This window comes from Orbicella franksi, chromosome 7 (genome assembly GCF_964199315.1).
Source record: "Orbicella franksi chromosome 7, jaOrbFran1.1, whole genome shotgun sequence".
NCBI classification, from domain to species: domain Eukaryota; kingdom Metazoa; phylum Cnidaria; class Anthozoa; order Scleractinia; family Merulinidae; genus Orbicella; species Orbicella franksi.
Window position 1 is genome coordinate 19408474 of NC_138151.1, and position 16478 is coordinate 19424951.

Below are 16478 nucleotides of genomic sequence, written 5' to 3' on the forward strand. Positions count from 1 at the left end.
GAAAGCTTGAGTTTTTGCCGACGGCTTTTGCAGTCATTTTATCAGCCGTGGCCTTGCTAGTCATTCAAAAATTTGAATTTAACTTCGAAGTAATACTGTACATTACCATTTTTGTTTTCTAAAGTCCAGGAAGCTGCTTGAAATCTGCAATCTGTATTCAAAACCCACTTGACAGCACACCAACTTGGTAAACGCAAGTTTGTATTTACCTTCAAAAATGTCAAATACAAACGGCCTAACAGGGAATGTTAAACTCTGCAGATCGAGGCGGTGATCGCGACAACTAATGTATCCTTTAACTACTACCTTGATTCACTCCAATTTCTTCGAAACCGAGCTTCTTGAGCAAAACATCTTGTTTCAGCTTACCTGTGTTGTGTGTAGCTTGCAAAGAGCCCCAGTGCAAAACAAGTCATGAAGACCCTCCCTCAAAACAAACTTTGCGACTATTTGTCGACGAATGAACACATGTGACCTCGAAGCTTTAAAAAAGGCACTGTCGAGAGTCAGAAAAATCGACGAATACCAAATATACTTACTGACAGTTGTTTGGTGAAGGACAAATTAACCTACAGATGACAGGGGACAGACAATCCTCATACAGACTCGAGCCCGCTGAGTTATCAGCAGTTTAATTAATTGTAATCTTTATTTTCTTCGTCTCATTCATGGCATGCTCACTTAGCACAGCAGGTAGTGGACAAGTCCGCATTGGAAAGTAACCGTGATCGACTCCAGGTGCATGTAGATTTTTTTTTTCCCTTTCTTTTTTCAATGTTTTTAGCGATACAATAAATAAATGCTCTGTGTTTATATCATTTCGCTCGCCATATGTGCATTTACCATACCATAACGGTGCTTCAACGACTTCTATTTCTGTAAAATCCACATGAAGACCGCATCCAGTGAGAACTTGCTCTGCTCATCGATTTTGCGATTCTCGATGTTCTCGTTTTCAGTGGCCGAGTCTTCTTTAACTTATATCTTTAATTTAGACCTTTAAAACAGCTTATTTTAATTAAAGATGGACAGCAATTAAAAAGTAAGCCGCAAGCGTACCTCATTTGCATAATGTTAACAGCCCATCGAGCGCGCGACACATTTCCCCACAACTCACGATAACTCATGTTGTGCATGCACAATTCATGAGTTAAAAATGAATACAAATATGCAATATATTAAAAGTTTAAAACCTAAAATTATGAGAGACGCAAATAGTTGAATTGAGAAGGAGGGAGTACATGCAAAGGCAAAATTTTGGTGCCAATTAACCCCTGGCGTGTTGTTGATTTTTCTTCCGACATATTCCTAGCACATTTTTTTTGTCATTTAAAATTTAACTGGAAAAAAGAGCAAAACCACATGCTGAACAATTACATGCTCACAATTGATAATTTTTGAGTTTCTGGTCCAAGAAAAACAAATCCTTCTTTTTCTTTATGATTAGTTACTGCAAGCAGGAGTTCCACTTTTAGGCTTGGTTAAGTCTATAGATATATTACTCTTACATCTACCACCTCTAGACAATAGTGGTGGCAAGCAGAATGGGATTCCATCCCCCAAAGCAACTTAAAATGACCATAGAGTGAGAACTTGATGCTTTTTTAGTCAAAGGTGCAAGTCAGTATTTAAAATTAACTGGCCTTAAATACCCTGAATTTCAGTCCTAGTCAATCATAAAACACCCCCTTTTTCAACATAAAAGGAGTGTGGATAGATGGATAGATGGATAGATGGATAGATGGATAGATAGATAGATAGATATAGATATACTTCTTGAACTTGAACAGAGTAAATTTATAGAGCGCTCGACTCTGAGAGGAGCAGTGCAGATAATAAACAATGGTAGCAAGACTTCAATTCATTGTTTTAGTGCGACAACGCTGTTTCGTATGGTCAAAGGATGACCACACTCATCAGGCAATATCAATTCGATGATATTGATATTGATATTGCCTGATGAGTGCGGTCATCCTTTGACCATATGAAACAGCGTTGTTGCAATAAAACGATGAATTGAAGTCTTGCTACCATTGTTTATTATCTATATCTATCTATCTATCTATCTACATGTATCTATCTATCTATCTATCTATCTATCTATCTATCTATCTATCTATCTATCTATCTATCTATCTATCTATCTATCTATCTATCTATCTATATATATATATATATATATATATATATATATATATATATAGTTAACATTTCTTAGTGAAACTGATAGAATTCTTGACAAAAAATGTGAACCCTGGATTACACTATTTGTCAACCTATTAAAAGTCCTTGCCAATATCTTTCAGCCTAGAAAGTCACCACAAAATTTCTGACCCCAAAGTGTCTGCAGAAAGCAATTTTCAAAGACAAACAGAGCTTTGCACCTTTCTTTAACTACAATTACTCCTGATTATTTCCCTTGGCCTAACATCATAAATCTCTGAAATGTTTTGAGTCTAAAACTCCATGCCACCTTGATGTATAAATAAGGTCATAATCAGTTTTCTAAAAATTGTAAACTGGGTGTATTTTAATTTTTAGGAGGATATCATCTCAATATGGAACAGAAATGCTGCTGACCAAGCAACAACAACAAGAATAAGGTGAGACTGAGTTGTCATCACCTTACCCACCTTGATATGGTAAACCTCAAAATTGTTACTAATGAAATTGCTTTTAGCACCCATTTCAGCAACTTCTCCTGCATTGATGGGCATTCTTAGAAAAGGGTCTGAATTCAAGCTGTTCACATTTGCTCTAGATTTGTTAATGCTTTGTAGTATTAAAACTATTTAAATGTTGCTTTTGACTCCATGATGCTGAGTGAAGCTGCAAATTATTAGACTAGACTTTGAAGCATCATAGTGGTCAATGTAAATTAAAAGAATTCTTGTTCAAGCATGATTGACATCCCGAAATTGAGCATAATTCATGCAGTGCTGTTCCCTTGTATCAGGAAAAAAATATGACTCAAGGTTTTAATTTTTTCCTGCTTTCTGTATTGTGAACTGTATGCACTTCTGAGGATGTAGATTAGTCATGCGGGTGATGAAAACGTGGAGCCACAGAAGTGCACAGTTTCTGTGCTGATGAAGTCATGAGTATAACATACCACTGTAGTGTGGTACAATTTACAGCACAGAAAATAGTTTTTAGTAAAAGCTCCTAAAACATAGAGCAGTAGAAAAGCATCGTTTTTAATGCAGAAGATCTTATGACCAAAATGTAGAGTAGAGCTGGCGAGTACATGATTTGTAATGCAGACCCAGAGACAATAGCTGGCTTAAAGTGCCTATGAAGTAAAAAATAATTGATGCTTATTTGAAAGGCTTCAAAGTAAAGAAGAATGGCATTTTCGTTTTTGGAATATCTTTTTTTCATTTTAGAGATATTTATGTTTTTGTAAGGAAAGTGATGACGTCATAGGTGGTTCCACTAAAAGAGCACAACGTTCAATCGAGAATAACTCTAGAAATATTAAAGCAGTGTTCTTTAAACTTGGGACCAGAAATGTACATCACAAAAGAAACATAATGACACCCATCGTGCCATTGCCATGACAACAGTTACGCTGCTAGTTCTGTTTTAATTAAGACTAAAATTCCCAGATTTTATCTTAAACAAGGATCATCCACTCCCACCAATCTAATGGGGGGAGTTAAGACAATATGGGAACCATGTGTGCTCCGAGCAAGACCCTCTGTCCCACTTTAAAAGGTTGCAAATGGGGACACTTGGTTTTTCACAGAAAGAGACTGGAGCCAAGAGTGTTTGCATGGCAACAACATAGTAGGTGTCATTCTGTTTCTTTTGTGATGTACATTTCTGGTGCCAAGTTTGAAGAACACTGCTTTAATATTTTTAGAGTTATTCTCAATTGAGTGTTGTGCTGTTTTAGTGGAACCATCTATGACATCATCACTTTCCTCATGTGCATAATAGAAAAACGTGAATATCTCTAACACGAGAAAAGATATTCCAAAAAGGAAAACGCCATTCTTCTTTACTTTGAAAAGCCTTTCAAATAAGCAGGAATTATTTTTTACTTCATAGGCACTTCAAGACATCTTGTCAATGTTCTGCAATCCCAGACCAAAAAGTTGGGACACAAAGCAAGTTCTTCCCTCCCCCACTTACAATGTTGATAATCAGGAGATTTTTCCCCTTTTTGTTAAAAAAAATGTGACGTTTTCCAACATTGATTAGGGGATGGGGGATACGTGATCTAGCTCAACTATACCAACTACTTTTGTCCAGGATTGTCTGAAAGAGATATGCAAGAAATTTTCTAGGGATGGTAACGCCAACGATCGTCATGGCATCACAATATTTTAGAATTTTGATTTCGGGTCAATAAAGTACACTTTGCTTCTGTACATTGGACAGAACTTTCCTACGTTAATCTAGATTAAGGCTCGGTGCAGATATTCATGGAATATAACTCGTAACTGCCTGTAATAAAATGAAATTTGTGATCTGTCTCAAGCAAAATGGCATTCAAAGGAAGGTTAGAGCTTGTGTCTATTATTTAGGACATTTTCCAGGATTATTAATTTGCAAAGTGGAAGCTCTTAGTGTTGTTTCACAAAATAGTCTTCATTAAATAAATTGATTGAAGCTTCCGTGTACAGTAATCAGATATATCACGATTACACGCGACACAACAACTTCCAGGTTCCATGCATTTAAATAACGCGCACGAATAGTGACAACGGTTAACCATTTGAAAGTCAGCATTTTTCAACCTAACCTTTACTGTTCTTCCCAATTGGAAGAAGGTACAAAAATTTCTCACTTCAAATCATTTGAAATGTAGGATGGAAGCAATTTGATGGCAAAATAGTCAAGTTTGACACTTGAAATATGGTTAACCATTTGCCGGAGACAATAAGTTAACTACGTAACTACCCTTTCTACTTCAATTGAACAGATAACCATAGAAACCTTCTCGCAAAGCTCTGTTTTGCTAGTTCTTGATCCCAAACAATGTTACATAGGTTTTCATAATTCCTTTCAAGCGGAAAAAGGTATAATTTGAATGACATGAAGCAGTTTGGAACCAAAATGTTTTACCACCATGGTCAATCGTAAGGATTAATTGCGGCGGTTAACCCGGTGACACTTCTGAAGCTGAGAACACACCTCGCTTTATACGCGTTCCAGTACTGAAAAGGAAAATGAAGAGAGACGTGCATAATTTAATCACGTTTAGGTAGCAGCAACGCTTTATTGCTGTCCACTGATAAACTCTGTGAAACAGCTACAACAAGGCGAAAATATCCACTTGCTCGGTACCCACTGTTTCAACTGAATTTGCATCATTTCTGTTTCATGCAAATCAACCACCCCTCTAAAGACGTGGACCAGATTCTCTTTTTCAGTGCAGGATATAGAAACATCCTTTTCAAACACAATGTCTTGTGCATAGTTGGATTTTAAGGGCGAACAAGTGAGCAGTTTGCCCCTTGAGAAGCAATAGAGGTTCATGTCACGGACTTATCAATCGCCTACCGTTAGAAGGTCATTTAGAAAGATGACTATACGTTCTTAAGTGCCTACACAGTTAAAACTTGTCGTTGCATGTTGTTTCTTTTTAGTAGCACTCGTTAGCTGTACCCGCGAGATGGCACAACTCCCCTTTTCTCCAACCTGTTTTACAGCGAGTTGTTTGACATCCTTTATCTTGTTTCAGACAATCCCAGACAAAAAAGTTGGGACATGAAGCAAGTTCTCCCCTCCCCCCACTTACAATGTTGATAATCAGGAGATTTTTCCCCTTTTTGTTGAAAAAAATGTGACGTTTTCCAACATTGATTAGGGGGGATGGGAGATATGTGATCTAGCTTAACTGTCCCAACTCCTTTTGTCCAAGATTGTAGATGGTAGCCAAAACCCAACTTTATACTGCATAGAATATAGGCATCCATGGCAACGACTCTGAACTAGCTGAACAGTTGGAAATAATATTATTTGTAATGTAAGAAAGTAGACAGTAGAGCTGGCAATGCTATAGAACACAATTGCCGTACACCTAAAGGACCTGAAGAAATCTACGAAAATGTCTGCGCCATAAATGACATAAATCAAAAGCCCTCTGGGCTGCCTTGTGTCATTAGTACTGGCTTGTTGAATCGATAAAATTGATGATTGATAAAAATCAATTGAAATTATTAAAATTGGATCGGAAATTTATGAAGGGATACTCTGTGAGTATTGATTTTTAAATTATTTTTATTGATTTTATTGAAGTTATTAACATCAGCGCAAAAAGGCTCCAGTTATTGAAGGGCAGTGAAACATTCGAAATTGAACAGATTTACTGAGGTTGGGTTCCTTTAGGATTATCCAGATCAGGATCAGTTTTCTGAAATCACTAGGGTCATAATGCCTCTGAAGAAGCAGTTTTATAGTCGTGGATACGCAAAGCGTATAAACGATTTCAAAATTTCAGTAAAAAAGCGATCTTGTTAAACATATATATCTTATTAGACGTTTTGGTGTGTAATATCGCTGTATATTTTTACGAGCTGTGCTGTATGGGCGAGTCAAAATACAAACAAGTAAAAATATACAGCGATACTACACACCAAAACATCTAATAAGAGATTTATTATCCAACTGCTGTAGTCAATAAATTTATTAATGAAAGAAGGAGAGTGTGACAGTTTTGCATGCATGTGCCGATCTGTACAGCAGACAGGTTTTCTTCTGTACAAATAACTGTACAATGTCGCTGTATATCTGTATTGTTATTTGGACAGTATTTGCTGCAGTTGATAATAATTAACAATTATTCCATGAGAACACATTGGATATGAGATGGTAAATAGCCAACGAGGCCCGTAGGGCCCAGTTGGCTGTGACCAATCTCATATCCAACAAGTGCAAATGGAATGATTGTTTTATTAAATTTCATTATTAAATTCTGTATGCTTGCATACTTGAAAATTATTGTTTCATTTTATTGGATTCTGTTTTAATTTTACAAAACAAACAGAAGTTGATGAGACAAAAACAACAACAGGTAGAAAATTTGAAAGCCAAGCAAGCAATTCTGCTGAACTAAAATTACAATCTAGTAGAATTCAAGAAATGTCTACCAAATGGTGGAGATATGACCTTGGTCAGAAAGTTTGAAAAGTGTTCAAGTTTGAGTCATCTAGAAGTGTAATAATTGTGCACTTGCACAAATACTACAGAAAACTTTGATTGCCATGTGACACAGACGTTGTGCTAAAATTATTCTCGGCAAGAACCATTTCACCGTTCTCATGTTGCGAATGCCTTAGTATTTCAAGCTGCATGAGTGTAGCTGATTGCTGGCAAGTTTCAGAATCATGGACAGAGACTATCTTAGTTTTGGACTCATCTTCAGAATCTCCGAGGCTACCTTGATGGCTTTTGTGGCTGGTTAAGAACTGGGCCAACCTTGGTTCAGTTCAAAATACTCAATTTCTTGAGGAGTTCTTCGCAACAATAGAATTGTTGGCATTCGCTGGCGTTGATTCTCTCGTCCTAAAAAACTGACAAAGGTAAAACTAGGTCATGCTCTGTAGCTGTGTAGGAATTCTTGCTCTCGGCCAGTCCGAGCTCACCACTGTGCAACAGTTTCTTCATCTGCTCATTGCAAATTGGTTTCTTATGGACTATGCTGGCAATGTTGCCTGTCTTCCTGAGGTGTTTTACAAAATAATGATCTAATACTTTGTTTGCTTTAGTAAAAGCAGGGTCAGAGATAATGGAAAACAATTTGTTTTGTAGCAAGAGCAAAGGAAATGATCCATGGCGGCTCTTCTGGATTTCATTGATGAACTTTTGTAATATGTGCCATCTTTCTTGTCACAGACATGTAACTAAACACTTCAGGCAAACATTCATTCTTCTTTTGACATTTCTCCAATAATTTTTGAAAATTTGGTGCCACCAGGACTATAGCTGTAGCAAGACATACTGTAACATTAAGGTAAAATCTTTAATGAATGCGAAAGATCTGAACAGTAATATTGGAAATTTTGCAACTTTTAAGGGAAACTTAATGGATACCGTCATATGTACCGTTAAATAATCTCATGCCGAACATTGTGGCTTTTTTTGTTGCTACTGGGATGGCATTGTCCATAATTTATTGTATTTCTTGTGTAGATAGCTCACCGAATTTGCTCTTTTCATCCATTTGTTTGTCTACAAAACTTGGCTTCCTGCGAAAAATGTTATGCTGAGTGACATTTGCCGCATTCAGTTCAATCAGAAAGCTAGAATTGCATTATCTGAGGTTAAGAATGTAATAATTAAATTCATATATGAGTATAAAATATTAATACAAGAGAAGCACACAATTTTATAGCTATGACAGCTAATAACACATGATAACATTATATACATATTATACGGTCAAACCTGTATATAATGGCCCTGTACATAGCGGTCACCCTGTGTATGACGGTCACTGAACAACTTCCCAAAAATCGTCCCTTATATTTATTGTTAAGTTGACCTGCAAATAGTGGTCACCTGTATATAACAGACAGGGTCACCCTTTAGACTTCCTGAATCCACAATTTCATTATCTTTTACCTGTATATAACGATCACGAAATAGCAGCCGCCAAGGCAGGGGTCTCGCAAAAATACAAATATTAGTACTAGATACAATTACTTATACATGAACATGAAGAACTTTCTTTCACAATGAGTAAAGTTAATTAACTCTATATTTTATAATTAAGAACTCCTTTGGTGGTGGGCAGATTTTAGAACAGAATTTTCGGCAAAACTTCTAATATATGAGTGTATTATATGGAACAATATAAACATTTAAGATAGATTATAAAACCATCTACTATCCACATTATGTAGAAACTGGGTTTTTAATCTGCAAACATATGCTATTAAAAAAGAAAAGAAAAGAAAAGGTTTGAAACAGTCAAATTTCTTAGTTTGGACCGGAATTTGCCAGGCTATTCCTCCTGATCTAAAACGTTTAGAGTTTAATGAGAATGGATTGAACTCCTTAGAATTTCAGTGTGGGAAAAACGTTTTAATCCATTAACAAGTAGAAGTAAACATTTTTATGAATCGCTTATTTTGAGAAAAGCTAGAGTCTCAAGAGGTTTCATTAAGTGGAAAGAGAAATTTTGCCTGGATGACACAGCTGTTTCCAAAGCTTTTCTTAATGTGAGATCCATCTTGTCTGAAACCTTTGTAAGGAGCTTTCAGTTCAAAATTTTGAACGATATTACTTTTACTTTGTATTGTTTTGTTTCTGTAATGTAAAGCTATTTGTTTGTGGTCATCTGTTTTGCCTATATGTCTCATGTTACATACCTATCTCATTTTGGTATAAGGCCCAATTCAAACTCATCACTTTTGTGGTTGTCCAGAATTACTGAATGATTATTGATGTTTTCCCTAAACGACAGCCCAATTTGTCAAGGCTATTAAGACGGAAGATAAGCCCTAAATGATAGTCAACTCAAGGGATTTTTTTTTTCAAATTTTGTGTAAATCTTAAAACTTTTTATCATTCCTATGGTAACTATTCGGTCCTAAGCATTAAACAAAGAAAATGTGAAACAAGTCCACAGTCTGTATTGAAACTTTGCATTACAATAATGTTAAGTTTTCTTTCAAACGGTTATTCTTAGGCTCAACTAGACACAAAAATTTCGAACCCTGAAATACAGGTTAAGTAGCACAAAATGGAGCTTAAGTAAACAACAAAGATACTTAGCTAAGTTGTAGTTATAAGTGCCTATGGAGGAGACAATAGGTCTTAAAGGAGGAGCAATTGATCTACGATCTTTTACTTAATGTAATTCAGGTAAACCATATAACCTAGCTGGTTGAGAACTGGTGGGATAAATATCCCAGTGTGTATCAGACCATTTATCAGACCGTTGTAACTGACTTTCCCTACGTAATGTTAAATCAGATTGCAATTTCTTAAATTTAGAGTCAGGTCACTCAACAAATCACTAATTGCGTTATTGTAGACTACCTTATCAAGTATTACAACGCCATTACCTTTATCAAGTCTTAGGATAATTATGTCTTCGTTCTTTTTGAGTATTTTAAGTTTCTTAAAGTCATCTAGTGAAGGCTTGAAAGAGTTGACATAAGTGGTTGCCAAATGCTGGATTTCACTTCTTTCTTCATTGGCTTTGTTCTTGTCGGCGACAGGCCTTTTAAGATCTTGATGAAGACGTTCAAATGTTGTGAAAACGTGACTTTTATTGAGATGCAGTGGTTTTATGGAAAACCTAAGACCAAATTTCGAAATGTCAAGTTCTTCTTCAGACAATTTGTAAGACCAAATGTTGACAGCTATGTCTTTGTGAGTTAAAGGATCAGAAGAATTCCTTGTAGGCCCTTAAGCTTGTTCGCATATGCCTTGACAAATTTGCTGACTTTTTGCTCACCATTGTTTTGCGTGACTTTCTTGAGGATGAACCAGTTAATGCTTTTCAAAACCTTATCAAAGTAAATACATTCAAACCTCGATTATCCGTACCTCAATTATCCGATTTCTCGATTATGCGGACTTTTTCTCTAGTCCCAATTTTGTCATGAATATTTATTAGTCATGATCAAGATCCGTAGCAATATTCTTTTTAAAACTATAGGATTGAAAAGTGCAGTCAAAAGCGAGTTTGTTTTGCTTTTAAAGAGCAAAAGCAGCGCATACACATGTCATAACTAATGAAGAACACTCGAATGAGTTCTGGTTGGCTGAGAGTTGAGTGGTTCGTGATGTATAGTAGACCATATTGTTTTCCAAGCGATCTGTAAAAGTGTTGTTTCACGATTAAATGTTGCTTCATTTAACCCTTTGAATACCAACTACGCACATATATGCGTAATTAATGGTCGTGCTCTTTGTAACACTTGTGACGTCATCGATTTAAATGTCATCAGATATTCTTGATAAGCAGATAGTAGTACTAGGCTAGGCCTTTCCGCACAATGGTCAGGTTTAGATATCGACGACATTCTGACGTCGCAAATCGAAAAACAACGTTATCAGTTTTGGTGCAAAAACAGTGGTAAAATGGTCCACTACGCCTATGATTGATCAAGGTCCATTTCCAGGCTTCGCCCGTAATTGAGATCCAACTTTTCACGGCAGCCAGAAAGAACATACAATGCAAAAGGTAGCCAGTGTAAAAGGGCCGAGAAAAACAGAAAGGAAAGGGGCAACAAACAAAATTGAGAACGGTTAATGGCGAGAAAAGAAGTCCAAATTTTGGCTTATGCGCATGTCCGGAATTGAAATTTTCCTCAATTTTGTACCTAATCCTCGAAGAATCTCTCCTTGTAGTAAAAAAAAGCTTTCTTAGCAAAACTTAGGCTTATTTAGCGCCATGGCAGCTAAATAAACCTGACTAAACGGTTAAAAACGGTATTTTTTGGCGAAAGTTTGGTATTCAAAGGGTTAAACAGTTTTGTTCTTCATTAATATTCATATTTTCAATTCTCCGGACCCTCGGTTATCCGGACTATTTCGTCTAGTCCCAATAATAATAATAATAACTTTATTGCCGGATCAGTCTTTCTAGTTTTTACAGCCACAACAGCCATGTGATATCACTGGTTGTATTACTCTCATGCTGCGCTGAAAATTTAGAGTGATTATGGGAGAAGAGACTAGTGTTCTAAGCTGCCAAAAAAAACATCTTTAGGACATCTCAGAGCTGTAAAGCAGCCTTACACACTGAGGAGGAGGAGAGTCGATTCTGTGGCCTTTCAGTCTATTAAATGGATATTACCAGGATATTTTATGTGAGCCTGAGCAATCAAGTGTGATGTGTTCATGAAAAAAAAATGTGGTCTTTAAATCGCAAAATGATCAGGACACTTAGTCAAATGACAAGCACTCAATTAAACAATATCTTCACTCATAAAATAAAAAAGATATGAATACTAGAGAAAGCGGCCTTGAAAATATTATCCGGAGTGCTTCTGTATGAATCGCACCAACAATGCTTTGAGTCTTGCATTGATAGCCCCGGGCCAGAAGCTGCCTTCTGTTGAACGGGAAGGTTTGGTTTTGAATATTCTGCTAGAGTTTACATAGTCACATGCAGCTTCACTATAACATTTTAATTAAATATTCAAGGAAATGCTATTCAGTTGTTTAAAGCTTACTTTAAAGCTTACTTACTTTGCACATACTCTGCTTTTGGCCAATGAAATATCGAGCTGAAACACTATATTCCAGAGTACCCAAGAGGTCTTTGTTTTCCCGTTTCGCTGGACAAGTGTAACGAGGGCTCTGGGAATGAGATTGCGATTTTTTTTTAGTTATTTTTTTGTAAAAAAAAATACCTCTTAGGCGGCGTGTCGGGTATGTTATGGACGGTTCAATGGATGAGTGAGTGAGTGAGTGAGTGAGTGAGTGAGTGAGTGAGTGAGTGAGTGAGTGAGTGAGTGAGTGAGTGAGTGAGTGAGTGAGTGAGTGAGTGAGTGAGTGAGTGAGTGAGTGAGTGAGTGAGTGAGTGAGTGAGTGAGTGAGAGAGAGAGAGAGAGAGAGAGAGAGAGAGATGTATGTATGTCACACCAATCAGATTAGATCTACTATAAACAGCCAATCAAATTTCTTGTTGTAAAGGTAAATGGTATGTGAGAAGATCTGATCCCGATAGAGTTCAGAACGGCCATATTTACTCTTCTATAAAAGAGGAGGAAGTATTCATATATTGGGTTTACTTCGACATTTTCTGTGGGTTAGGCTGAGGATTTTAGTTAAATGAACGAGATGAACCTTGAGGTTTGAAACAGTTCGTGAGTTAGTAGTATGCAAATGTAACGGGATATTTTCATTTTTAGTTACAAAGGTAACATGATACTTTTTCACAAGGAGTAAATTCAATTAGAGGTCACGAATCGTCGCTTCTAGTTCTTAGGACATGTTTTAGAGGGGACGAGACTTCAAATTTAAAACAGTTCTAACTTTTACAATAGTAAGTGCGGGTTACGATTGTTTTGTTCTTGTTGCATGCAAATATAACGAGATATTTTTGTTTTTTAGTTACAAAGTGTAATTTGACACTCTTGTTTTTCACAAGGGAGTAAATTCAATTAGAGCGGACGAATCGTCACCACTCTTTCCCACGAGATGTTTGCTATCTTTAGTAACAAATGGTAACTTAACACTTTTGTTTTTTATATGGGTGTAAATTCAATTAGAGCTGACAAGTTATCGGCTATTGTTCCCAGGATGTTAAACGAAAAAAAGCTTTCATCTCTGGACGGTTTTGACGTCTCTGCAGTAGCAGTTTAATAGTTTTATTTGATGACATTCATTTCAGTCCGATATTTTTAAAGGTAAAAAGTATGAAAACTGCTCAAATGTTCTTTGAAGACTGCGCGACACCAAGTTAAAGTGCAATTTAATTAAATCAGACTTTCAACGTGTCAGAGGTTATTTTCTCTTTCATTATATTTTCGGTGAAGTTGTGTTGTGTAAAAAGGGTAAACTTACGACTCGTATAAAATGCGAAAAAGTCTCTAAATTAACTTTAGTATTTTTGAGCAAAAATTCCTCTTGGGGGTTGGAAGGGTTATGTGATCGGTGAGTGAGGGAGTTATGCATGTGCGCGTGTCACACCACTCACAGTGCGGGTTGTATCAAAGAAGGAATCAAATTGCCTGTTAGAAAATAAGATGGCATCTCCGACACTTCACACAAAAAAAATAACTCTTGCACGCCTTGCGTGCCTGTGTTTTATGAAAGGGTTCGAATCCCGTTCAGGCCTGAATTTTTTTCAGGCTTTAATTTCACAACTTCTTAAGTTGTGTGCATAACTGCAATTATCATATGACCCGTACGGCCCCGCGCGCAATTTCCATGGAAAACCATAAGAAAAAGGTCCCGTATGAGGGCCGTACGCGTCGAAGTCATAGGGCCGGAAAAAGACGTACGGCTCTACTAGAAATGCGTATGGTCCTACTAGAAACGCGTAAAGCAAAATCGATGCGAGTTAATGACAAAAACAGTTTTTTGCTGCAAACTTTTGTTCTCTTCAAAACGAGTGATGAAAGTGAACATTCTGAAAGCGAAGTTTACTATCCAGGCGAACTGTGCGATGCAGAACTACGTTCTTCACGGACAAAGTCCTTTGGTTAATAACGCCAAACTTCGCAATTCTACAATGATTCTACTTTACATCAAACCTCTGCTTTCTGCACGACAATAATTTTTGTTTCCTCCATGTAGTGTGACTAAACACCGGTATTCCCTTATGCTTTTCAGGGACACACTCAAGAGGGTTTTGAACTTACCACAAAATACAATCATGGAGTACAAGGCACATCAGAGCAGCTTAAAGTAAGGAATTATAGTTACTACAGTAAACTAGTCCAATTTCAATTGTTCAATACCGAGTTTACGTCGCTGGTGTCACATGGCATCTGGCAATCATTCGTGCTATTGATAAGTGCCGAGGCAAGCATGAAAATACACCCAAGGCCAAGTTCAGTATTAACACACGATCTCATTCAAATATGAATTTAGTTACTACCTGGGGTAACAAAGATTTTGTTCTAGGTGCGTTGGGGTACTTTGAGATGTAAGAAAAGCCGTGGCGTCCACGATAACTTGGATACATTTAGTTTTATTAAGTAGACATAATACTCCCACTTTTCTCCTCTTCAGCTCTATTAATGCAGTTTATTGCTAACACCATTTTCTAGCACACTTTAATGTAATATCAAGCACATTGGTGCATCTGCAATCTAAACGAACACTGGTTGTATCTCAAAAGTACCATGAATCATGCTTACCTAACATGTCACTGTACAAAGTGGAGATGTTCAAGATTATGTCACTACAAGAGTGATGAGGGGGAAGGGGGTGTCACCAAGACTAAATTTTCGTAGTACGAAAATTAAGATGGGGTCTTCGGTATTATTTATACTCTGTTCACACCAACAAGTCAAACATGTTTATAAGTGGTTTAACTGAACAAGGTTAAAATTTACTTGCTCATAACGTTTAATCCTCACAACTAAACACGGTAAAAACCTGTAGGATTAAAATACCTTAGCAAGGTGGTTCGAAATTTGTCTTCTCAAGATGACCGGAAATCGTAATTGAAAAACTTAAACCTGATTAGTTAAACTAGTTTAGTAGGTGTGAACGGGAAATTAGTTTTCGAGGGTCTTAATCTTCGTGACACCCTTATGGTCAATAGTTTAGTAACATTAAGTGTTTACTTGGTTACTCAATAGTTTTGATGAGAATTACTTTAACAATATAGTTTTATTGTATTTTTAGCTCATTTTCCATTGTACTTTCTTAGTTTTTAATAAGTAGATATTGTTTTATAGCTCACTTTATTAATTTGCAAGTGATCATATATTCATGCAACCTGCGCAATATAAATGTAAATTATTGTTATTATTATAATTTTGTTGTGTTTTGGTTTTTCAGGGATAACTCAAGTTTTCGAAATACGGATGTCTTCATGAGATGAACTGCCATACAAGCTTCTTAATGCAAATAAAATGCTCAGACCAGCTACTTGTCACGAAGTGTTTTGTCATTCGTCCTCCCCTAAACAACAGGTCTTGTTTTGCGTGTGCTGATTACTTGGAAACATTCCGCTAAAGCGTTTATTACCTCTACACCCTTTAGACTCATTAGCGATACCGCGGCCATATTGAATAAATTAATTTAAAGAATATTATGGAATTGCCAGGGAGCAAAAGATTGGAACTAGTTGCTGCTGCAGGTACGGATGGTTCGAATGGTTCAGTTTGCCGACAAGACATGAATCATCGTAGTCACATCCACGTTTAGGCTTTTGCTCCACGTGGAATTAAGCGAATTCATTGTTTTGTATTAGTGTTCCGTTCTGATAAGTAATGGTTATTGGACCGATCATAGATGTACTGGACTACAATTAGGTAGGTGTCCAGTTACAGGTACCGTATCCAAGTCGTAATTGGATACCTGTAATTGTACACCCCGGTGATCTTGTACCGATTGCGTGACAAATAGGCCCGCAGAGAACTGATCACGATCGAGAATTTTGTTATAGATACAATTAAGATGAAATGGTTTCTTTCCATTTCATTGGTTTGGTAGCCAGCCATGGTCAATTTGATTTGTTCGCGCCTTCCTGAAAAGAATAGCAAGATAAAGATTACTTCAGTGCTAATTAGTGGTCGGCGTTTAGTTGCCCGAGACGACCAAGCAAACATTCTTTTTTTTCTTTTCGGTAAAACAAAGAAAACACAGTCAGAAGTTTACATGTAAGACCCTTGGGGTGCTTTCCATTAGCTAAAGATTCCGGAAATTTCGATCAGAATTCAAATGGAAAGGTCCGTTTCCGTTTCTGGAGGTGGTCCACTTATTTCGGTCGGAATATTCCGACCGAAATTCGCCGTTCCATTTTTGACAAACCAGTTCTTAGCCCTAATTGGGGAATTCGGAAAAGGAATAAAAAATAGTAAGAGCCATTCCTATTGGTTGGCCCG

General features: G+C 36.8%; 1 protein-coding gene across 1 annotated transcript in view; it reads left to right on the forward strand.

Moving 5' to 3' along the window:
* The window catches only part of LOC145492436 (eukaryotic translation initiation factor 4E type 2-like), a 78113-nt gene extending 62373 nt beyond the window's left edge, over positions 1–15740 (forward strand). The window contains exons 8-10 of the mRNA XM_081471880.1: positions 2542–2603; positions 14251–14325; positions 15430–15740. Of these exons, the coding sequence (XP_081328006.1) occupies positions 2542–2603; positions 14251–14325; positions 15430–15472 (180 nt within the window). The 3' untranslated portion in view covers positions 15473–15740. The remainder of the gene's footprint in view (positions 1–2541; positions 2604–14250; positions 14326–15429) is intronic.
* Positions 15741–16478: the final 738 nt, after the last annotated feature.